This window comes from Anabrus simplex, chromosome 2 (genome assembly GCF_040414725.1).
Source record: "Anabrus simplex isolate iqAnaSimp1 chromosome 2, ASM4041472v1, whole genome shotgun sequence".
Lineage (NCBI taxonomy): Eukaryota > Metazoa > Arthropoda > Insecta > Orthoptera > Tettigoniidae > Anabrus > Anabrus simplex.
The window spans coordinates 308,282,392-308,309,127 of record NC_090266.1 but is presented as its reverse complement, the minus strand read 5'-3'; the positions used below and the strand labels follow the sequence as shown (position 1 = coordinate 308,309,127).

The 26,736-nt window shown below is 37.7% G+C and overlaps 1 protein-coding gene across 1 annotated transcript in view; it reads right to left on the bottom strand.

The window, feature by feature from the left end:
- Positions 1-26,736, bottom strand: part of GABA-B-R2 (gamma-aminobutyric acid type B receptor subunit 2) — an 853,882-nt gene that overhangs the window by 5,722 nt on the left and 821,424 nt on the right. Inside the window, exons 15-16 of the mRNA XM_067139049.2 lie at positions 17,160-18,208; positions 16,658-16,669 (exon numbers count right to left, since the gene is read on the bottom strand). Of these exons, the coding sequence (XP_066995150.2) occupies positions 16,658-16,669; positions 17,160-18,208 (1,061 nt within the window). The remainder of the gene's footprint in view (positions 1-16,657; positions 16,670-17,159; positions 18,209-26,736) is intronic.

Below are 26,736 nucleotides of genomic sequence, written 5' to 3'. Positions count from 1 at the left end.
AGTTGTGAATAGATAACCAGAGCTTGGATTTGTATGACATATAAATTCTGGAAATATGCACCCATTTCAGCCCTATATGACAAAAACTTGTAAATACAACACAAAGGAAATTCAATATTCTCCAAATATTACTTAGAAGAAACTTTTATTATTAATCATTTTAAAAAAGAAATGGGTGAAAATTAACTCTTACTGACCACAGAAATAGTCTATACATTAAAAAAAAAATAGAATAAACCTAATTATTTTTCCCCATGGAAGCAAGAAAATGTATTTAACTGAATTCAAACTTCACTCTAGAGAAACTGACCGACCTGATCTGCATTTAGGGTAGTTGCTCAGGTGGCAGATTCCCTATCTGTTGTTTTCCTAGCCTTTTTCTAAATGATTTCAAAGAAATTGGAAATTTATTGAACATCTCCCTTGATAAGTTATTCCAATCCCTAACTCCCCTTCCTATAAATGAATATTTGCCTCAGTTTGTCCTCTTGGATTCTAACTTTATCTTCATATTGTGATCCTTCCTACTTTTATAAACGCCACTCAAACTTATACTTCTACTAATGTCATTCCAGGTCATCTCTATACTGACAGCTTGGAACATACCACCTACAAGTAACTATTCTCATTTTGGTTCCGTATTGAAGATGACGTATGTCTCGAATATTATTACAATATTTTTTTTAAGTCCACCTGTTCAATACAATACAATATAAACCACTATTTCATTTGGTTAAAATAACAAGTTTTGTTTAACCACGTTTTAATCTTCAAGAACTGTTAATTTATTCATTTTTTTTAACACACTTTGGTGCATTATCGTTGTTTTAGATGTTATTGTATAATGTTTCACGAAATCATTATTCATAATTTATAAGATTAGAAAGACTGCATATGTATTATTTTTAAGATTGATATAGGCTGATGATGCCCGTAAAGGAGGGTGAAACATGTACCATTGACTTTTATGTATTATGTATAAAATTTTAACCATATGAAATCGTGGTTTATATTGTATTGTATTGAACAGGTGGACTTAAAAAAATACTGTAATAATATTCGAGACATACATACCACTTAGTCGAGCAGCTCTTCTTCTTTCTCCCAATTGTTCCCAGACCAAACTTTGCAACATTTTTGTAACGCTACACTACTCTTTTGTTGGAAATCACCCAGAACAAATCGAGCTGCTTTTCTTTGGATTTTTTCCCCTTCCTGAATCAGGTAATCCTTGTGAGGGTCCCATACACTGGAACCATACTCTAGTTGGGGTCTTACCAGAGACTTATACGCCCTCTCCTTTACATCCTTACTACAACCCCTAAACACTCTCATAATCATGTGCAGAGATCTGTACCCTTTATTTACAATCCCATTTATGTGATTACCCCAATGAAGATCTTTTCTTATAATAACACCTAGATACTTACAATGATCCCCAAAAGGAACTTTCACCCCATCAAGGCAGTAATTAAAACTGAGAGGACTTTTCCTGTTTGTGAAACTCACAACCTGACTTTTAACCCCGTTTAACCCCTGCTGTCCATCTCACAACATTTTCGAGGTCACGTTGCAGTTGCTCACAATCTTGTAACTTGGTTATCCACAAAAAGCCTAACCTCTGATTCCACTTCTTTACTCATATCATTTATATATATAAGAAAACAAAAAGGTCCGATAATACTGCCTTGAGGAATTCCCCTCATTATTATGACAGGGTCAGATAAAGCTTCACCTACTCTAATCCTCTGAGATCTATTTTCTAGAAATATAGCAACCTATTCAGTCACTCTTTTGTCTAGTCCAATTGCACTCATTTTTGCCAGTAGTATCCCATGATCCACCCTATCAAATGCTTTAGACAGGTCAATCGCGATACAGTCCATTTGACCTCCTGAATGCAAGATATCTGCTATATCTTGCCGGAATCCTACAAGTTGAGCTTCAGTGGAATAACCTTTCCTAAAACCGAACTGCCTTCTATCGAACCAGTTATTAATTTCACAAACATGTCTAATATAATCAGAAAGAATGCCTTCCCAAAGCTTACATACAATGTATGTCAAACTTACTGGCCTGTAATTTTCAGCTTTATGTCTATCACCCTTTCCTTTATACACAGGGGCTACTATAGCAACTCTCCATTCATCTGGTATAGCTCCTCTGACCAAACAATAACCAAATAAGTACTTTAGATATGGTACTATATCCTAACCCATAGTCTTTAGTATATCCCCAGAAATCTTATCAATTCCAGCTGCTTTTCGAGTTTTCAACTTTTGTATCTTATTGTAAATGTCATTGTCATCATATGTAAATTTTAATACTTATTTACCCTTAGTCTCCTCCTCTATCTGGACATTACCCTTGTAACCAACAATCTTTACATACTGCTGACTGAATACTTCTGCCTTTTGAAGATCCTCACATACACACTCCCCTTGTTCATTAATTATTCCTGGAATGTCCTTCTTGGAACCTGTTTTTGCCTTGAAATACCTATACATACACTTCCATTTTTCACTAAAATTTGTATGACTGCAAATTATACTTGCCATCATGTTATCCTTAGCTGCTTTCTTTGCTAGATTCAATTTTCTAGGAAGTTCCTTCAATTTCTCATTACTTCCACTGCCATTTCTAACTCTGTTTCTTTCCAGTCTGCACCTCCTTCTTAGTCTCTTTATTTCTCTATTATAATAAGGTGGGTCTTTACCATTCCTTACCACCCTTAAAGGTACAAACCTGTTTTCACATTCCTCAACAATTGCTTTAAACCCATCCCAGAGTCTGTTTACATTTTTATTTACCGTTTTCCACCGATCATAGTTACTTTTTAGAAACTGCCTCATGCCTGCTTTATCAGCCATATGGTACTGCCTAATAGTCCTACTTCTATTCCAAACCTGAACACCTGTCCTTTGCACACTAATATTTTCAAACTTATGTTAACAGAATCACTGACTGCTCAGAAATACTACTTGAAAACAGCAGTGTTAGAGGTTAGAGGTAGGGCATTGCAAACATGTGGCAGTTTATACTCGTCCCCATCGCTCACTGTCCACTAAGCTACGGTTTGAAGCAGCATCTTATTCATTCACACGCAATCACCAATTACAGGCACATAGCACTTTTACCCAGCTGAAGGAAAATGCGCAGGAATGCACTGTGAATTGATACTCGTTTTTAGCGACGGGTCTCTGTGGAGTAGACATTTGTTGTATCCAGCAAATGTTTTAACAGTTAGGGAGTGAACAGGCTTATACATCATGAATATTAAAGTGATTATTAAATTTGAAATGTTGATAAGAAATAAAATAGTGCTTATTAATAAATACTTGAAAATGATGGTCGTATTATATATTTGTAGCGGGGAAGAAGGAGAGAAGAATGTAACAGGCGCACACTCAGTTTCTCTGCATCCCTTGCGACTGTGCCCAATGCAGGTGCGTGAAGCAGAGTGGTTGCCGCGTGACCTCAATCTGCAAGCAATCAGCTGTGTTGCGAAGACAGCATCAGTCAATTTCGTGAACGTTCATCAAACTGTACGATGTCTCACCTGCTGTCCCTCTCATACCACTGCCAGTTGCACTGCATGCACCTTGAGCAATAACTTGTAGTGCATTAGTTAAGAGCCACTTAACAGGAATGTCTAAGAGGGATGAAGGGAGAGTGGGCAGGAGTAAGCGAGGCCGACCAGCAACAAAATAGTCACATTCCTAACATTATTTTGTCATTTTTATATTTTGATAACTAGCCACTCGCAAAATCCATTGCCTTTAAACTTGATTTAATCACAAAATATCACTAAGGAAAAGAAAGAGAAGTTAAGGGAAAGAGACCAGTTGGAAGACCGAGAAGAAGGTGGATGGATCAGATTTGAAAGGACATTAGAGAAGCTGGATTGGATGTGGCGGAAGTAATGGAGCAGGAAAAGTGGAAGTACAGAAAGTAGTGGAGGAAGCTCATTAACCACAGCTGGATGACTGGAGTGGGTAATTGATGATGATGATGATGATGAAAGGAAATTCAATATAACCAAATAAAGAAAAAATCAATGGGCATTGTTGGCAAAAAACATTGGAATAATTCTTGACAACTTGGCAAACAGCTAAAACAATTATAAAATGACCAGAAATAAGATTTTACACCATTTTTTGGATAAATATTACTTAATGATAATATATACTAGTAAAATATGCATATATATGACCAATAAAATTGTGTTATCTTTTCAAAAGCTGGAAATGCTTTTAATTTAACTCAAGTTTGTAAAAGGAGACCAGGATTACAATATGACTTCTCATAGAAATCTGAGCCATGTTAATAACATTGTAAAATCACTCAAAGAATGAGCATATGGTATTGTTTAAGTTCTTCGTAGGTACACTTGGAGCTAACAACTCTAATGTAATTCTACGCACCTGATTCTCAATCAACAATGTTCAAAGATTTATTTTTCGATATTTTAATTAATCCACGCTTCATTAATATCAAATAATTTGTACAATCCAAATGTATGTCAGATCATTATGACTATGTCTCATTCTACAAATAACCAACTTGTACTTTTTTAGACAAACACTAGTAGTCATTCCATGTACATATAATACTATGACAAGTTCATTATGAATTTTAGTTGCATTTAAGCATCGCTTTCTCCACAGACTAGATTTTATGACTGTTTTATCTTGTAATAAAGCATGTATTATACTTTAATGAGGAACCCAGTTCAGGGCCCTGACTTAGCTTTAGATTAATTATGGCTGAAGATGTTTACAAAGCCTTAGCGAAACATGTCCCATTTCAACATATATGTAATATTTGTATCTTAAACTTAAAGATTGTAAAGTATTGGAATGGTGGTTTTTTAATAAATTTGTTTGAAACTTTTACATTCTGTACTCCAATACGGCTATCATAATGAGACTCATAAGATGTAGTAAGTCCACTTAAGGTGGGAGAGGGGTGGAAAGAAGTCAAGAAGTTGAAATTATTCTTATGAGTATACATTTATCTCAAAAACAGAAGGGGTTACAGACATACAGACATGAAAATTGGTATTTGGAATCTCTTTAAAAATAATGAAACACGTATTTTTTGGTTTTTAGAAAATCCAGTAAAGGGGCTGAAAAGAATTGGAAAAGCGGGCAAATTTTTAAAATGAGTAGCAGTATATCTACATTATATGTCAAAAACCTAACATATTAGAGACAAGAAATTTGGTATTTGGAAAGTCCTTTAGAAATACAGGAACATGTACCATTTTGATTTTGGAGAACGTACTTAATGGGGGGTGAAAGGAAGTGAAAACTAGTTGAATGATTTTTTTGAGGATACTTATATCTTAAAAACTGAAGATGTTACAGACGTGAAAATTGGTATTTGGACTCTCCTTTAAAAATAAAGAAACATGTATTTGTTTTCGGGAAATATACTTCGATGGGGTTGAGGGTGGGGGTGGGGAAAAGACTGATCAAGGGGTTGAAGTCTTTTTATGGGGATACTTATGTATATCTCAAAAACTGAAAATGTTACAGATATGGGAATAGGTATTTGGAATCTCCTTTTAAAAATAAAGAAACGTATTTATTTTTTTGACTTGAGAGAAGACTGTTTCTCACATGTACACTTCTATGTCGCATGGTCATCTTAGCCCCAAAAGGTAATACCACAAACATGGTTTAAAAAGAATTTCTGGGGTAAATGAAACTCAATTTTTGGGTGAGTTTTTATACTTTAGGAATTTTTGGATAATGTCTTAGTACAATGTGGAGGAATGATTACTTTGATCAAATTACGAAATCCACACGAGCAAAGTCGTGGGTAATTGCTAGTATAAACGTATACTTCCAATAAAACTTAAAAAAGAAATTAATTGAAGCTCTTGTAATGCCACATATTGACTAGCCTATTGTGATCTTGTTTTCAACGATGTGAAGCTACTATTGTCCCTAAGGCTGCAGCATGCACAAAATGCCTGTGTGAGATATATATAAGTGATTAAAAAAAATATGATCACTTGTCATCATCTTTCCTAGAACTAAAACGGTTGCAACTCCATGTTAGTCGTAACCATCATACTTTGTCTGTTTCCCCTCCAACAAGTTCTTACTAGATCTTCCCCATCATACCTTTCATTACTTCTCAACATTACTTCTCAACATTACTTTGTAAAAGAGATACAAGGGCTCAAACATCAAATTTGCTCGTCATTCCTCACCATCCAACTGCAACATATAACAACTCATTTTCTGTGCTTGCCTCACGAGAGTGGAACTGTTTACCGGATGACGTCAGAGGAATACCAAACACAGGGTCATTTAAAAGAGTGTTAAGAAGAACAGCAGGATACGAGTGAACTGTACATTTCTGGTCTTTCATTGATCATGCTATTATTGTTGTTGTTGTTGTTGTTGTTGTTGTTGTTGTTGTAAGCATGTATAACTCACTGGAATAGAATTTTATTTCAGTTATTATATATTTTGATTTGTTTAACTGTGCTTTATCTAGTATTAATTGTAAGGTAGTACTACTTATGATTAGTGTAAGAGAAGGCCTAATGGTCTTACGTATGCCAATAAAGACATTTATTTATTTGAAAATGAATGAAAACCTACAACCTGTTTTCCAGTCAGAGACCAGGTCAGGGATGGAATGAATGAAGCCCCCATCATGCGGTGAGGATAGGAATTGTGCCAGCTGCCGAGGACTGTCGCACTCCTCTGGGGCAATGATTAATGACTGACAGATGAAATGAAATAATAGTGGAGAGTGTTGCTGGAATGAAAGATGACAGTGAAAACCGGAGTACCCGGAGAAAACCTGTCCTGCCTCTGCTTTGTCCAGCACAAATCTCACATGAAGTGACCGGGATTTGAACCACCGAGTCCAGCGGTGAGAGGCTGATGCACTGCCGGCTGAGCCATGGAGGTTTACATTTATTTATTTATCTATCTATATATGCTCCCACAATGGATTTTTTGTTACATTTGTATTTTTAGAATATAACAACATTGGATTTGTACCTTTTCCAGTAGCCTACACATACCATTATGGATGTTTATCCTTAATTGGTAGTATTTTGTTGTTGTTGTTGTTGTTGTTGTTGTTCAGGATAGAAACCTATGGCAGCAGCAACAAGGCTCAGCCATTGTAATTCGATGATGACTATTTTATTTTGGAAACGGACAATAAATTGTATAGGCCTAAAATATCACAAGAATGTATTAATATAATAAATACAAATAATGCTCTTTAAACATCACTACATCCCCAAACCTTTGGGTTTCATAATATTCATTATTTAAGCATTTTAATTTTAGTCATCCTTTTAAACACTGAACATTAAATTCTGAAACAATCAAATGAACACACTAGTTGGGAATGAACCTATAAAAATAATCAAACTTGGCTACAGTTCCTCAATGTTTGAACACATTTATTCTATCATGGAAGACATCTTTCAAACAATAACAAACAACAATGAAGCTCAATGCAAATAAATTCTACACACATAACACAGCTGACAATAATCAATACTATTCAAATCTTGGCTTATTTCTTCATCTTCTCCCATCTAAGTGAACAGTGGTGAGTCCAACAATAAGTTGCACAACACAATAAAAGGTGCAGATTTAGAGGCTTATGAACTCTCCTTCCAGATCTTGTCTCCACCAGTTTACTGGGAATCTCTTTTGGCAATGTTCGTGGTTTCTTCTTGGGGTAGTTCAGCAACTTCCTCTCAAAGTCTTCTGCTGATGACTGCATTCTCACTCTGCTGGCCAAGTTCCAGTTCCAACAGCTAGATTCTCTGCTCTGGTCTCAGAAGCAAGCCACTTGATATATTCACTCTAACCAGTCTGATTTCACCATCAGTTCCCTTTAAGAGTAGATCAACTCTTGCTGAAGGCCAGTTACACATTTTGTGTTGTTATTTCCCACCAACACTATTTCACCATCTGAAATTGGTCTATGTTGCTGTTTATTGGCTAAGAACATCAACTGTCCCAAGTATTCAGAACGAAATGTCCTTCATATATCTTCTTGCAGGATTTGCTGTTATGGAAGTCTCTTTTTAAGATCAGTGGATTCAACTATATCAAAATCTGGAACTCCTATCTGTTCAACATCCTGCAGAAATATACTAGATATTATAGGAATCAATTCATTGGGATTATGAGACAGGTAAGTTAAGGGACGAGCAATGATGATGATCTCACAGTTACACAAAATTGTCTGCATCTCCTCATAGCACACTAATGTTTGAACTAGGGTATGGCTCAGTAGTCTCTTCAGTATTCCCCCTGGTTATCTGTATGGTCCACCTATCTTGGAGAGATAGGTGGTTTGTGACGTACCGATACTGGTGCTCCCATCGGAGGTCCTCTGTCGGTCTGTAGTGGTTGTGATCTGTTGTGTGATTTGTTGTTTAAGTTTTTCCTGTACAGGTGGTTTGTGTACAGTATGTGTGATTAGTAAATGTTATTGGGTACTGGTCCCCCATTCAGTGGGTGACCACACTTAATGTTGCTTAACTGTGGTGCTTATATGCGTATTTGTGTTAAGTGTAAGTGAGTTGCGTGTAGTACGTTTTACATGTTAAGTGTGTGCGACCAGAGAGAGTTTGCATCATTCAGTGACATGACTAGCACAGCATTTTTTACAGATATGATGTGGCTTGTCCTGTGTTGAATTCAGGGCTTGCCTAGTGTGATGTTGCTTTTGGAGATTTGCAACGCTACATCATATGTTATGGTCACAACTTGATTCTTTTTGAGTGAGTGAAAGAGCAAGTATCTGCAGATGTTAAATTTAGAATATCAGCATCTGTTGTATTGCAGCTTGCGGCACTCCACCTTGACTGTGCCCAAGTTCCGGTGCTTTGAAGGCTGCTTTAAGGGTAGGAAGTGAGAACGTGGTTTTTCTTGGTGGGAATTCTTGGAGGATGGGGATTTATGTGATGATCAGTTGTCTAGTAGGCATACTGGCGTGTGGAGGCTGGTTTTGGACTGAAAGCAATTTGAGAAGGAGAATGTTGAGTAGGGTGGTGATGTCTTGGCTGGGCTGGGTGGTGAGATCGTGGGCGGAGGGACAGGGGTTCGAGGGTGGCAGGATGGTGAGATTTAAGAGTGGAAGGTTTATTGTGTGGGGATAAGTGTTGAGCGTGTCTGTAGTGTGCCTCAACTGCCTTTTATAGAAAGGGGCATCCAGGGAATGAGGCGGCATGGCGGCATGGCTGCCTTGGCAGTTGGCATACCTTGCCTGGTCCCGTGGCACCTTACAATCAGTGTGCGGTGAGGACTGCTGCATCTGTTGCAGCAGATGGCTTCTGAGCAGGAGGCTGCAGAGTGGTTTAGCTTAAGGCAGTTAAAGCACTGTGTTATGAGTGAGGGTCTTGAGGGGGGGGGGGGGGGTGCGGGTTCGAGTTTCTGTTGCGGTGTTGCATGTTGATGTTTTGTTGGACTTGTGGGCCGGCAGGGTTTGAGGCTGTTTCCGGGGATAGTTCGGTCTTGGTCCCGTCTGTTTGTGTGTTCTTGTTGGTTTGTGGTGGAGCGGGAAGTAGGGGTGGGAGAGGGGGGAAAGTTTGGGTACATGTTTCGGAAGTTTCAGTGTTCTGGTGCTGTGGTGGAGTGGGGGAAGGGGGACGGTCATTGTTGGCTGAGGTATTGGGATATAGATTGATTTGGATGGAGGTGGGGATACCTATGTTTTGGAGTCTGCTAAGGATGAGTGGGATAGATCTATTTTTAATTGGGGTGATGAGAAAGTGGCAGTTATGGGTTTCTTCAATAACTGCAATATGCCGGCTGATTATGGGTTGACTTGCTTGAATAATGGTTTGATGGGTGATTGGTATGGGCCCAGAGTTCGTTAGGGGGAGAATTAGGAGGTCACATTTTTAAGAAATGGGGAAAGAAGTGTTCCGTTTGGTGTAATGGAAGGGATGTTCGAAGTTGTGCTTGTCTTCTTCCTCTTCTTCTTCTTCTTCATCTTCCCGTGCAGTTTCTTCTTGTTCTTCTGATGGTTGGATTTCTTGGTGTTGGTATCTAGCCTTGGCATTGGTGAGTATATTATTGATTTTTTGGTTGGCTGATCGATGGTTAGGGAATAGGAAATAGAAGTCATCTTGTTCTGAGATACTATGGATGAGGTGGGTGTAGGGTTGAAGGGTAGTGGCAGGAAATTTCCTGTGTGTGAGAAAGTTCTTTGGGGATGCTGGGCCGGCGATAACGAAATAATTATTTTCGTCACATGGTTGATTTTGATTGAAGATGATGGTGAGAGGTTGGGAGAAGTCGGAATATGGGGCCCAGCTACTCGGTCCAACGGGGTTGTCCATATTTGTTACCGTAGGTAATTGGCTGGTGTGGGTGGGGTGGGGGCTGCTTGGTTGGGATGGAGAAGCACTAGAATAGTTAAACTCCATAGAGGACTGCGTCTCTCTTGTTGGCGTCACTCAGTGGGCACGGTCGGAACAAGTGTAGCTTTACCGTGTCGCAACGGGACAAGTTCTGAACCAATGACAGCACTAAGGGCTCTGAAAAATTTGCTGGCTTCTTGGGTGCCCGCCGGTTGGACAGGCTGTCTGCTGGTTCTGGTCTGGCCTGCTTTCACTGGGTGACTGGTGGAGGCCGCGGACAGTCCTGTTTGACCGTATCCAGGAGGTCGGACTGCGCTGGGACCAGCAACGGCTGGCACTCTGCTTGGCTGGCGGCAGGTGGCTGGGGCGAGCAGGGGCTTGCAGTGGCTGGCTGGGTGGTGAAGTGCTCCTGGCGGTGTGGTGCGGCACTATTCAGTACCGTGGTAAGCGATTGGCGGTAGGTGATGGCGAGCTGGCGGTTTGCTGGGTGCGAGCTCGGAGTCTTGGCTCTCCGTGGTGTGTTCTCTTCGAACGCTTGGCTGAGAGTGTGTTCCAATAAGCCACTCCCATCAATCACCCTATAGTTGAGTCTATCTGGGTTTATGGTAACTTATCACAAATAACCACAAAATGTTCTTGACCATAAATAATGCACCTAGACCTATTTGTACATTTCTTTGCCGGATGTCCAACCTTGAGGCAAGAGAAACAGCATCTTTTAGTCTCAAGTGCAAGACAATGTTCTTGTAAAGACACCTTCTCTGCTTTAATACAGTCTTGAGATCTGGTAAATGCAGCACTGGTGTAGTTTAAGGAAGCGGAGATTGTTATCAGTGGAATACTGTGTAGGAGGGATACCGACTGGAGGGTGATTAGGGATTAAAATGAGACTATGGAGTGGGTATGTGGGAAACTGGGAGTGAAATTTCTAGATCCTAATGGGTGGGTAGGAGATAGGGATCTGGGCTCAGATGGCCTTCACTTAAACTTCAGTGTTACCGGTACGTATAAGTTAGGAAATTTGTTTGGAACGGTAATAGGGAGGTACATTCAGGGAAACGGGGTTGTATAGGGAGCAATGATAAGGGTACAGAGGTCTGGAAGTCAAGTGGGGATGACATAAAAATGTTAGTATTGAACTGTAGAAGTATTGTACAGAAAGGAATAGAATTAAGTAATTTAATAGATATATATTTAGCAGATATTGTAATAGGAGTTGAATCATGGTTGAGAAATGATATAATGGATGCAGAAATTTTCTCACGGAACTTGAGTGTGTTACTTGTAACTAATCTCATGTTTAGACCTGTATTGAAATTTGCTATAATTTGCATACAAATTTGTATTTTTTATTTTTCTATTCCACCTTTTCAATACAATTGATTTTGTGTTGTTAGAAGTTCACATTGCTACAACACTACATTAAAAGGGACATGTTTTGCTTGGTTTCTAGCTTCCTCAGCCTTTGTAATTTATCTCATTGTCATTGTTAATTTGCTTATAACTAATTAGTATTTAATTATGATTCTAAATATTAAGTGGTAAAATACATAAACATAGGCATTTGTAAACTTAATGGACAGTTTAACTATTTAAATGACGGTGCTAAAATTGGGATATTCATTGGTTCTAACATTGATATCCAAAACACAGTAATATCTTCACAATAATGAGATTTGGCTAAAATTCTCAAGTTCTTTGTTTTTTAAAAACAATTGTTAGTTGAGTTATTGTATTAAAATTTGAGTCGTAAATTCTGTTAAAACTCAATAGTGTCTAAAGCTTAATATCTTACATGCGTTGGAAATATTCTGCTTCATGTATTCATTTGAGGCATGCTTCTGTAATCTATTAGTTGTAGACGGTGAAATGCAACTATTGGCCATTTCCTCGAACTAGTCTTGATTTGACGAGCAGATTTTACATTGGAAGTAGTTCAGTTTTATGAGAGCTTAGTCAAAAGGGACGTCAATCCGAGAATCTTGAGGCGTTGATATGTTTTCTTTTTACAATATTTAAATGATGGTGCATCTGTAACAAAGGAAATTACGTGATAATGTGTTATTGTGCTTTCACAGTGATCGTATTGGTATGTATCACTTACCCCTTTGACTGCTACAACAATGCCTCGTGGTACTTGTTACATTACAGTGACTGCTTGCTTTCGTGTTTCTACTCCTTGTGTTATACGAATATATCAATTTTAGCACTGTCATTTAAATTGTTCAACTGTCCATTGTATTTACAAATGCCTATGTTTATGTATTTTACCACTTAGTTTTTAGAATCATAATTAAGTACTAATTAGTTATAAGCAAATTAACAATGACAGGTTTTAATCTTGAGATAAAGTACAAAGGCTAAGGATGCTTGAAACCAAGTGAAACATGTCCCTTTTAATGAAGTGTTGTAGCAATGTGAACTTATAACAACACAAAATCAATTGTATTGATAAGGAGGAATAGAAAAATAAAAAATACAAATTTGTATGCAAATTATATTACCGGAGAGTGTATCATAGAGATAGGATAGGAATGGTGGGAGGGGGAGTATTCATTCCGATGAAAGAAGAATTTGTAAGCTACGAAAAGTTACAGATGAGAAACATGAAATTCTAGGGGTAAGGCTCATTTCTAAAGACAATAGGCAACTCGATATCTTTGGAGTGTACAGACCGGGAAAGGGTAGCACTGACACGGATTTAGAATTATTTGATAAGTTAAGCAGCTATGTGAGAAACGACATGGAAAGAAATGTGATTGTAGCAGGAGATCTGAATTTACCAGATGTCAATTGGGAAGGAAATGCAAACAACAGGAAGCATGACCAACAAATGGCAAATAAGGTAATATGGGAAGGACAGCTGATTCAGATAGTGATGGTACCAACTTGAGGGAAAAATATCCTGGATGTGGTGCTGGTAAAACCGGATGAGTTCTTATAGAGAAACCAAAGTAATAGATGGCATTAGTGATCATGAAGCTATTTTCGTCGTAGTTAAAAATAAATGTGATAGAAAGGAAGGTCTTAAAAGTAGGACTGTTAGACAGTACCATATGGCTGATAAAGCAGGCATGAGGCAGTTCCTAAAAAGTAACTATGATCGGTGGAAGACGGTTAATAAAAATGTAAACAGGCTCTGGGAAGGGTTTAAAGCAATTGTTGAGGACTGTAAAAACAGATTTGTACTTTTAAAGGTGGTAAGGAATGGTAAAGACCCACCTTTTTATAAACGAGAAATAAAGAGACTAAGAAAGAGGTGCAGATTGGAAAGAAATAGAGTTAGAAATGGCTGTGGAAGTAAGGAGAAATTGAAGGAACTTACTAGGAAATTGAATGTAGCAAAGAAGGCAGCTAAGGATAACATGATGGCAAGCATAATTGGCACTCATACAAATTTTAGTGAAAAATGGAAGGGTATGTGTAGGTATTTTAAGGCAGAAACAGGTTCCAAGGAGGACATTCCAGGAATAATTAATGAACAAGGGGAGTGTGTATGTGAGGATCTTCAAAAGGCAGAAGTATTCAGTCAGCAATATGTAAAGATTGTTGGTTACAAGGATAATGTCCAGATAGGGGAGGAGACTAATGCTAAAGAAGTATTAACATTTACATATGATAACAATGACATTTACAGTAAGATACAAAAGTTGAAAACTCGAAAAGCGACTGGAATTGATAAGATTTCTGGGGATATACTGAAAACAATGGGTTGGGATATAGTACCATATCTGAAGTACTTATTTGATTATTGTTTGGTTGAAGGAGCTATAACAAATGAATGGAGAGTTACTATAGTAGCCCCTGTGTATAAAGGAAAGGGTGATAGACATAAAGCCGAAAATTACAGGCCAGTCAGTTTGACATGCGTTGCATGTAAGCTTTTGGAAAGCATTCTTTCTGATTATATTAGACATGTTGCGAAATGAATAACTGGTTCAATAGAAGGCAGTTCGGTTTTAGGAAAGGTTATTCCACCGAAGCTCAACTTGTAGGATTCCAGCAAGATACAGCAAATATCTTGGATTCAGGAGGTCAAATGGACTGTATGGCGATTGACCTGTCTAAATATTTGATAGGGTGGATCATAGGAGACTATTGGCAGAAATGAGTGCAATTGGACTAGACAAAAGAGTGATTGAATGGGTTCCTATATTTCTAGAAAATAGATCTCAGATAATTAGAATAGGTGAAGCTTTATCTGACCCTGTAATAATAAAGAGGGGAATTCCTCAAGGCAGTATTATCGGACCTTTATGTTTTCTTATATATATAAATGATATGAGTAAACAAGTGGAATCAGAGGTAAGGCTTTTTGCGGATGATGTTATTCTGTATAGAATAATAAATAAGTTACAAGATTGTGAGCAACTGCAACGTGACCTCGATAATGTTGTGAGATGGGCAGCAGACAATGGTATGTTGATAAACGGAGTTAAAAGTCAGGTTGTAAGTTTCGCAAATAGGGAAAGTCCTCTCAGTTTCAATTACTGCGTTGATGGGGGTAAAAGTTCCTTTTGGGGATCATTGTAAGTACTTAGGTGTTAATAAAAGGAAAGATCTTCATTGGGGTAGTCACATAAATGGGATTGTAAATAAAGGGTACAGATCTCTGCACATGGTTATGAGGGTGTTTAGGGGTTGTAGTAAGGATGTAAAGGAGAGGACATATAAGTCTCTGGTAAGACCCCAACTAGAGTAGGTTCCAGTATATGGGACCCTCACCAGGATTACTTGATTCAAGAACTGGAAAAAATCCAAAGAAAAGCAGCTCGATTCGTTCTGGGTGATTTCCGACAAAAGAGTAACATTACAAAAATGTTGCAATGTTTAGGATGGGAAGAACTGAGAGAAAGATGACGAGCTGCTCGACTAAGTGGTATGTTACATGTCATTATCCTCATGTTTGTCCCATACTGAATGATGCTGATCACAGCAATTATAATAAGAAGTATTTCTTATCCACCTATTCAATACAAACTTAAGACAGTCATGACAAAAACCATTGCCAGTTAACACGATGAAACAATATTTCCATGTTAGCAATGCTCGGCGTTTATATGGACTAAGTAACAAAAGTTTTAAATTCATGAATTCTACTATCGTAGTAAAACTGTAAAAGACATAAATTATTGGAACTTATATTCTCCATAACTCTTGTTGTGTAGGCCTAATACTTTTTAATAGGACCAATAACATAGATATTTAAAAAAAAATTTAGGTACATTCTCCTGAACTAGCATTGCATCCAGCATGAATAAAATGATTTATGGCCCAGACTGTAGTACCTTATTCCTAGACTTTACATATCAAGATTTATTAAATTCTGTTATCCTTTGCCTAGACAATTTCAGACTTCTGAAGGCTAAAGCTAGTTAATAAAATGGCATCTAATAAAAATAACTTTTAATTCATTAGTCACAAAAATGTGAAGGTAAATTTTAATTATGGAAGCCCACATGTGAATGATGAAATTTACTCTTCAATAGTAAAGCTGATTGAGGCTCATTATTGGCACAATGATATGGAAATTGAACATATGGGTTCTGAGACAATATGACTGACACTCAGTACATAATCATTCATATAGGCTGAATAGGGCTGAGCTGCATTAAAATAAAATATATAAAATTTAATACATATCCCATTCTTTGCAAGAATAGTGTGTGCCAAATGTGGCAAAGATTGCAATACAATCATAAAGAGATGATACTGAAGTTTTAAATTGTAGAGGATTTTTACTACCTACTAGTAAAATCATATTAGTACAGTTTCTTTATACATGGGAATGGGCTGTTACAGGTAAGCATTGAGCAGACCCCTGGTGTTATTCAACAGGAGTAGGCTATATACCAACACCAGATTTCACCCCCTCCCTTCTTCATTATCATCATCCAACATCCACATGCTCACGTCACCCGTGGGCGTCAAATATAAAGTACTGTACCTGGCGAACCAAACATGTACTCGGGCACTTCCAGTACTAAAATAAACACACAAACAAAGATGGGAATAATAATAATAATAATAATAATAATAATAATAATAATAATAATAATAATAATAATAATAATAATAATAATAATAATAATAATAATAATGGTTTTACATCCAACTAACTACTTTAATGAATTTCAGAGATGCCAAGGGGCTGGAATTTTGTCTAACAAGGTTTTTTATACGAGCTGGCAAATATGTCAACACTAGGCTGACATTTGAGCACCTTCAAATACCAATGGGCTGAGCTAGGATCAAACCTGTCAGCTTGTACTCAAAAGGTTCTACTGTCAGAGCCACACAACCCAGCTCTATACATGAGACTGTGAGGAATAATAATAGCTGTTAAAAAATGGTTTAAAGAATTAATGTGTAGTGCAGCTATGAAGAAAAAGTCTTTAAAGAGGAGTTCATTAAACACAGAGCTTAACTGACTTCGACTGACTTTAGTGACAGTGATGATGATGATGACGATGACACGGATGATGTTGACAATGATGTTGATGATGATGATTATTCTGAACTACTTCAACTATGATCATCAGATTACACTATATTCACCAATTTTGTGCCAGATGTCCATTCTAAAGTTTAAATGCGAGTTCTCTCTCCTAGAGGTAATGCAGCAGGCATTATTACATGAAGTTCTTGACAGATTATATAAACACTTACTTTGATTACAATATTAAACATACTGAGTCTGAAAGGTGAACAGTGATTGGTAGAATAGATTGGAAATAAAATGGGAAAGTTTAATTGAGTTGGAGGATAAAAACATACGTACTGTGATTAAACTTACCATGGTCTCTAGTTGCAACATTAGGTGATGAAGTATTCCCTGATAAAAGGAGATCACCTCCATTGAGCAAAAATGGAGTGGGCTGGACTCCCACAGTTTGGCTTTGAGTTTTAAGATTCATAACGGCCGAATCTTCTTGATAATGCTTTTGATTTCGCAAATATTCTTTAGAATCACACTTATCACTTTCTGAAGAGTAGTAACGGGGAACTACAGCTTCTGAGAACACATTGTTTTTAATATTGCGCATTACATTTTCCGATGCATATGGCACCGTTTGGTGACCGCCATTGCCCCCAGAGTAGGGCAACACACTTCCAGCTGGGACGCTAGTCCGTCTGCGTTCAGATGCCCCCACTTGGATGCTGAGTGGAGCTGAGCCCCCGGAAGAAGTGCTACGTACACTAGACCGACGCCGTAAGGCCGAGGGCGGCGGTTGTTGAGGATAGTGTTGTTGAGCAGGATAGGCAGGTTTAGAAGGTTGGCTGTACTGTGTGTGTGAAGCGTACTGTTGAGTTGCAATGGGAGGTAACTGAGAGTGAGATGAGATTGATATTGAAGCAGTGTGTCTGTGTTTGGGATGAAACTGTTTTGGAGGGGGCAAAATTGTTTCACTCATAGTGAAAGATGAAGGAGTATTATTAACATCACCAAATGAAACCACTTTCGTCAGAGCCGGTGGAGGTGTTGGAAGGCGAGGTCGATCTTCTAACAACTCTCCAATAAGAGATTTCTCCTCTGCCAGAACATTACACCCATCCTCTTCTTCCACACTTTCCGGAACAAAATGAACGTTACTTTCACCAGTGGTCATAGGAGTTGATGCGTTGATGAGTGGTTCAGAGTCCTCATCATGGGCCACTAAGTTGGGTTGCGGTCTCTCCGTTGAAGGAACACTACGGGTGGATTGATTGTCAGACATATCAATAGCAACAGAAGATATTGTTGATATTTCCCGATGTCGTGATGCTGGAGGCTGAGTTGGACCAGACTGCTGACCATCTTGCCCTGCTACAGTCACAGGCTTTGATGCAAATGTTGTCTTCTTCCTGTTGTAAAGAAATGAATATTAATTCATTTAAGTGAAAAAAGAGAAGTATAAATACACAGACAATAATATGTACATTAAATTTTTTCCATCTTTCTACAATTTGATGGATGTAAAATGAAATGGGATTAACTAGATTAACCATGAAACATTGTTACTGAGTGATTTGGCTGCTAGGGTTGAGTCATGCAGGTGCGATCTTGCATTGGGGAGGTAGTGGGTCGAAACCCATCTGTTGGTAGCCCTGAAGATGGTCCTAAATGGTTTTCCATTTTCACACTAGGCAAATGCTGGCTGGGGCTGTCCTGTTGGTACTGATGTGTTGTAAAACATATATATATATATTTTGGTGATATCTGGAGCCATCTCTTTTCAGTTTCGACTAAGTTATTTTATAACTGTTGGGTTCTTCAGTCTGCCGAGTCTAATTTTGAACAAATGAATTGATAAACTATCTGAAAAAGAAAACATATGGTAACAGAATTATACCTGAAAAAAAAAAAAGAAGCAACTTAATTAAAACAGACTGACATGTTTCATTCTTCAACAAACATCATCAGAATCTATCAGGTCACACTCAAATATATTTTGAAATTCATAAACATTTATGTTTATTTCTTTTTAAATCCTTAAAAAAATTGATTTTTGGAACTTATTTTAAATGAAGTCCTCACTGCTCTCCACCCTAGCATAGAATCAATGCTGTTTGCAAAACTGTTACTCTGTTTGATTGATTGATATGAGAAATGCTGCTTGGTCATCTGCATAATGTCTTTTTGTGTATTAGGAATTAGATGAATTATGATGATTTTGGTGGTAGTTAAAAATAAATGTGATAGAAAGGAAGGTCTTAAAAGTAGGACTATTAGGCAGTACCATATGGCTGATAAAGCAGGTATGAGGCAGTTTCTAAAAAGTAACTATGATCGGTGGAAAACGGTTAATAAAAATGTAAACAGACTCTGGGATGGGTTTAAAGAAATTGTTGAGGAATGCGAAAACAGGTTTGTACCTTTAAGGGTGGTAAGGAATGGTAAAGACCCACCTTATTATAATAGAGAAATAAAGAGACTAAGAAGGAGGTGCAGACTGGAAAGAAATAGAATTAGAAATGGCTGTGGAAGTAAGGAGAAATTGAAGGAACTTACTAGAAAATTGAATCTAGCAAAGAAGGCAGCTAAGGATAACATGATGGCAAGCATAATTGGCAGTCATACAAATTTTAGTGAAAAATGTAAGGGTATGTATAGGTATTTTAAGGCAGAAACAGGTTCCAAGAAGGACATTCCAGGAATAATTAATGAACAAGGGGAGTGTGTATGTGAGGATCTTCAAAAGGCAGAAGTATTCAGTCAGCAATATGTAAAGATTGTTGGTTACAGGGATAATGTCGAGATAGAGGAAGAGACTAAGGCCAAAGAAGTAATAAAATTTACGTATGATAACAATGACATTTACAATAAGATACAAAAGTTGAAAACTAGAAAAGCGGCTGGAATTGATCAGATTTCTGGGGATATACTAAAGACAATGGGTTGGGATATAGTACCATATCTGAAGTACTTATTTGATTATACCAGATGAATGGAGAGTTGCTATAGTAGCCCCTGTGTATAAAGGAAAGGGTGATAGACATAAAGCTGAAAATTACAGGCCAGTAAGTTTGACATGCATTGTATGTAAGCTTTGGGAAGGCATTCTTTCTGATTATATTAGACATGTTTGTGAAATTAATAACTGGTTCGATAGAAGGCAATTCGGTTTTAGGAAAGGTTATTCCACTGAAGCTCAACTTGTAGGATTCCAGCAAGATATAGCAGATATCTTGGATTCTGGAGGTCAAATGGACTGTATCGCGATTGACATGTCTAAAGCATTTGATAGGGTGGATCATGGGAGACTACTGGCAAAAATGAGTGCAATTGGACTAGACAAAAGAGTGACTGTATGGGTTGCTGTATTTCTAGAAAATAGATCTCAGAGAGTTAGAGTAGGTGAAGCTTTGTCTGACCCTGTAATAGTTGAGAGGGGAGTTCATCAGGGCAGTGTTATCGGACCTTTATGTTTTCTTATATATATAAATGATATGAGTAAAGGAGTGGAATCGGAGGTAAGGCTTTTTGCGGATGATGTTATTCTCTATAGAGTGGTAAATAAGTTACAAGATTGTGAGCAACTGCAACGTGACCTAGAAAATATTGTGAGATGGACAGCAGGCATTGGTATGTTGATAAACGGGGCTAAAAGTCAGGTTGTGAGTTTTACAAATAGGAAAAGTCCTCTCAGTTTTAATTACTGCGTTGATGGGGTGAAAGTTCCTTTTGGGGATCATTAAAGTTGGAATTCAAGAGGACAAACTGGGGCAAATATTCATTTATAGGAAGGGGAGTTAGGGATTGGAATAACTTACCAAGGGAGATGTTCAATAAATTTCCAATTTCTTTGAAATCATTTCGGAAAAGGCTAGGAAAGCAACAGATAGGGAATCTGCCACCTGGGCGACTGCCCTAAATGCAGATCAGTATTGATTGATTGATTGTCATTGGCATGATTCCAGCTGGCTAAACAGTCTATTGACCCTCCGCCATGCCACGCACCCCAGCCTGGCTAGGTCCATGACATGCCATAGTTTATTTTTAGTGCTCCCCATAATATTATTATTATTATTATTATTATTATTATTATTATTATTATTATTATTATTATTATTATTATTATTATTATTATTATTATTATTATTATTATTATTATTATTATCTTAATTTAAATCTGGTGTGGAAATTTAGTTTTGTTTGGCCTAAATTTATGGCACTGCAATTTGTTACTCAACATTCGAGTTCATTCAAATTACACTACTATTTTTTTGTTATTATTATTATTATTGTTATATTATTACCATAATTGTCCGACTCGTTGGCTGAATGGTCAGCGTACTGGCCTTCGGTTCAGAGGGTCCCGGGTTCGATTCCCGGCCGGGTCGGGGATTTTAACCTTAATTGGTTAATTCCATTGGCCCGGGGGCTGGGTGTTTGTGCTGTCCCCAACATCCCTGCAACTCACACACCACACATAACACTATCCTCCACCACAATACCACGCAGTTACCTACAAATGGCAGATGCCGCCCACCCTCATCGGAGGGTCTGCCTTACAAGGGCTGCACTCGGCTAGAGATAGCCACACGAAATTATTATTATTATTACCATAATATACATTGTTTTTGAAAACTGCTTATGGGTTGTCTAATGAAATTTTAAAGGGCTGTCTAGTTTTCTTTTAATTTTCCAACATGTCATTTTCGCTTACACGAAAGCCTTTCATAGAAATTTATTCATTATTATTACTATTATTATTGTTTATTTGGGATTAAATTTATGTTAATGATTTGACTAAGTAAAGTATGAATTGATTTAAAATGTACTTTATAGGAAATTATATTTATTGATAAATGGTAACATACAAAAATGTCTTGAGTGGCCAAGATGCTGCATAAATTCAGAGAATTTACTACAGATAATACTGAAAGTGTGGAATGTTGTTCATAAATTAAGTAGTGTGAATAGGAATGAATTATTTAAATGTGTGTGGTCACTGAGGTTGGACTGGTTAGCATTTCTTTTTTTTTTTAATGTGAATGTTGATACCTTCTTTAATATTCAATGATTTGTTTTAATTTTTGATGTGTACAATATTTAGATCTGTGTTGATATCTGTGAAGTGGTGTGACATGTCATATGTGTATTCACCGAATGCTGAGTGTCTGATGTATCTAATTGCATTTTTGTGTTCCACACCAGCACTTACTGAAACCCACAGGATTTTTCTCTGACTTACATGTCTGTAATGTGGGTTAGTATATCCATATCTGTAGTAAATTCTCTTTAGTGGAACGTAAAGCAAATAACATTATTTTTTTAAAAAATCTCTGTATTTACATAGTGTCTTTGTCACCCAGGACATTTTTAGTAGGTTATCATTTATTAATGAAAATAATGTCTTACAAGGAACACTTTAATTTGAGTCATACTTTGCTCAATCAAATCATTAACTTAAATTTAATCCCAAATACACAGCAACAACAACAGTAATAATAATAATAATAATAAAATTACAAATATATGTCCACAAGAGGTGTTCACGTGAACAAAAATGGCATGATGGAAAATTAAAGGGGAACTAGCCAGCCATTTAAAATTTCATTAGACACACCATTAATATGTTTCCAAAAACAATTTAAAATATGATAATAAAAAACAAATAAAATGGTAGCATAATCTGAATGAATTCAAATGTCATGTAACAAACTGCAAAATTAAATTTCCACATCAGATTTAAAATAAAATTATGATGATAATAATAATAAAACTGCAAGTACAGTTCTGAATAATAATAATAATAATAATAATAATAATAATAATAATAATAATAATAATAATAATAATAATAATAATAATAATATTATTTTATTTGCTTTATGTCCCACTAACTACAGTTTTTATGGTTTGTGGAGACGCTGAGGTGCCAGAATTTAGTCCTGCAGGAGTCTCTTAAGTACCAGTAAATCTACTGACACTAGGCTGATGTATTTAAGCACCTTTAAATACAATCGGACAGAGCCAGGATCAAACCTGTCAAGTTGGGGTCAGAAGGTCAATGCCTCAACCGGGTGAGCCACTCAGCCCAGCAAGTACAGTTCCAAAAGAGTTAACTTAAGTGGAAAATAACATACTGTATTGAAAATTACTGGTATATAAGGCAACCCATTAAATGCTCATTAAGAACCCCTGCATAATTACAGAACAATTTTAATATGACGATGATGATGGCAAACTCAGTAGAAATAGCAGTAAAACAGCTCAATGCACTTAAGCACCAGGCTGCCAAGGTGCAATTACAGGTGTCTCTAGAAAAGACAAAATACTTCACCAACATTAGTGATACTCTCAGTGAACTACAGTTGGAACAGGGCCAGATTGAGAAAGTCAACAGTTTTAAGTACGTGGGAGAATTGCTGAAACTCAATATGTCAGAAGGGGCAGCATTAACCACCCGGATTAACAAACCACAGTTGGCATATCGACCGACCAAGAAAATTTATAACAAGAAATGTCTCTCACATAACAGCAAATTGTGGCAATACCAGATGGTTAACTGCCAAGAAGGCCTATACATCTCAGAATGCTTGATACTGAACAGGAAAGGATTGTTGGACAAACTGGAGGTCCAGGAGAGGAAGAGCTTTGGAAAGATACTAGGACTGATCAAAGTAGATGATAAGTACAGAAGGCGACCAAACCAGGAGCTATAAAGTTATACTGAAAAAATCACAGACATAGCTAGGAAGAGGTGTCTGACTGTCTATGGACATGTCACAAGGATGAACCCGACCAGGATGACCTACCAGATTGTCAACTACTGGAAGAACACGAAGATAGGGACACCATGGCTAACAGAAGTGAAGAAAGAAATACAGGAACTGGGAGTAACTGAGAACGACACCAGACACTGAGCACTTCTCAGAAGAATAATCAAATAAAAAGAGGTTTCAGGAAAGACCACCCTGTAAGAAAATAGGCACCCTTTGGACAATGGAAAGAAGGGAGAAATATAGCAAGAGAACATGCGAGTACTGGGCAAACATCAAGTTCCTCTCTAAGTGGAAAAGTTAAACATCATGGTCCTCAGATGGCCCATCTGAAAGAAGAAAAAGAATATGGGGAGCACTAATACTCAAAAGTAAACTACAGCATGTCATGGACCATTAGAATTTGCTTTATGTCGCATCGACACTGATAGGTCTCATGACAACGATGGGATAGGAAAGGGCTAGGAGTGGGAAGGAACCGGCCATGGCCTTAAATTAAGGTACAACACCAGCATCTGCCTGGTGTGAAAGTGGGAAACCACGAAAAGCCATCTTCAGGGTTGCCGACAGTGGGGTTCGAACCCACTATCTCCTGGATGCAAGCTCACAGCTGTGCACCCCTAACCGCAAGGCCAACTCACCCGGTGGGTCATAGACCTAGCCAGGGTGGGGGGCGTGGCATGGTGGAGGGTCTACGGACTGACTAGTCAGCTGGAATCACATCAATGACAGAGTAATGGTTTGCAGCAGCTTGCATTCTATGCTAGAGTGGAGAGAAGTGAGGACTTAATTAAGATAAGCTTCAAAAATCAACTTCTTAAGTTTTTAAAAAGAAATAAATATAAATATTCATAAATGTTTAAATATACACAGTTAAAAAAATAGGGGAACATGTTTTTGAACATATGCCATGCTCCATAAAACAATACCTCACACCCGGGTATATTACCAACTAAACCTTTATTCTTTACCGTTGAAGTATACAAAAGAACATCGATGGGTTCATGTTCATTTTCAGCACACAAATGGAAATGTCCAAATAGAGGCGAAAATGAAGTGATAACAATCCTTCCAGGGTGGATTTTTATCACAGTTGGAGAGCTTCAGAATGGTGTATGTCCTCCATGAGCTTTGATCACAGCTTGACACTTACATGGCATGCTCCATATAAGTTGATGGAGGTCACGTTGCGGTATCAGGTCCCATTCTTCAATGAGAGCCTGTTCGAGGTCTTGGAGAGTCTGTGGTGGAACAGGATGCCCATGAACACTTCTGTTAAGCCTATCCCACACATGCTCGATGGGATTAAGGTCAGGACACACTGCTGGCCATTCCATCTCTTGATTGTCCAGTTCTCGCAAGACAGCTTTGGTGATGCGCGCTACATGAACTGTGGCATTATCATGCATGAGTACGAGTTCAGGGTCAACACTGTATGCGGCAACCAACATATGCTGTAGCAGTATCTGCTTGATGTACCCCACAGTGGTAAGATTACCACGGATGACGAAAATATCCGTACGGCCATCAATACTGATGCCATGCCACACCATCACAGAACCTTGTCCAAATCGGTTGCGTTCCTGGACAACATTTGGCACGTACTGCTCACCACAGCATCTCCATACACGTTGACATCCATCACGCTGTGTCAGGGAAATCTGGACTCATCTGTGAACAACACAGGTCTCCACTGGCGAAGTTGCCAGTTGGCATGGGTACGTGCAAACAGAAGGCGGGCTGCGCGATGTTGCTGCATTAAACAGGTCGCTCAAACAGGACGTCTGGGTCATAAGGACACTTCTCTTAACCTGTTCCTTACTGTCTGGTCAGACACTGTGACTCCAGTGACCCTCCTGAGGTCTTGTTGCAGTTCTCTGGCAGTTGCTGAACGATGCTGAAACGCACAGATGGTCAGATACTGGTCATCCTGTGGGGCTGTCATGTGTCCATGACCTTGTCCAACCCTCCCTTTGAACTGGCATGTCTCACTGTAGCGATTCCACAAGTGTTGAATATCTGACGGAGAGACATTGAAATCCACAGCAACACAACGCAAAGTCCATCCTTCCTGGATCAAAGTGACGGCCCTTGCGACTTGAACCTTGTTAAGATGTCTTATGGGATGTGCTGGTTTACGAACAACGTGCTCAAATGACCGCAGTAGTCTGTGTACCTCACAATGACACACTGTTATTCACTTTGTTTTGAGGGGTCACCTGACAGTTTAATGCATGGCTACGCCTACAAATGGAGTATAACTTTGATTTGACATGCCCTGAGTAGCTAAGGTCTCAAGGTATGCTGTACAACCATTGGAACCCCATCTACAAAATTAACGTTCACATACCAGACGTTACAAAACATGTTCCCCTAATTTTTTTGAACTGTGTATTTCAGTACGATGTGATAGAATCTGATGGTGTTCTATTAAGAACAAAAAATGTAATTCTATTTTAATTAAGTTGCTTCTTTTTGTGGTGTACTTCTGTTACCATATGTTTTCTTAGTCAGACAGTTTATAAATTTATTTGTTTAAAATTAATTTTGGGAGACTGAAGAACCTAACAGTTGTAAAATAAAACAAACAGCTAAAAAAAAAAAAAACATATTTTCACAGCTTAACATTTTCAAAGCCAATTTCATACCCTGTGCCTTTTGTAGTATAGGAGTCTATATACAGCTGTTTTGATGGATAAAAACAGCGAACATTTCTGGCATAACTTGTGGTGGAAAAATAATCAATTAAAGTATGCCATCTTCAATTATCAGGCAGGTAAAATACAATTTGAGAGCAGTCATTACTGTGTTGCAGACTGGGAACTAATCAAAACATTGTACTATAATTTTTCTTGCAAATTATTTGCAAAATTCAATGTTTCAGAACAAAAATTGCAAAATTATTTGAACTAGTCATAAAATGTGAGGATGATTTGGACTCAGACATGTGTGAAATATCCATTAGGGACATTAAGTTTTAGATCACCTTATGTTTCCTTTCCATTCCACTATCTGCACTACATATACTTCCAGATACATGTAAGATATATCAATGTGCCATAGTTTTCTCCCAGATTATCAGCATCTTTAATTTACAACTATGAGTATGTGTTTCTTTACTTTAAATCAGATAACTAGAATTCAAATTTGATGTTAAAATTATA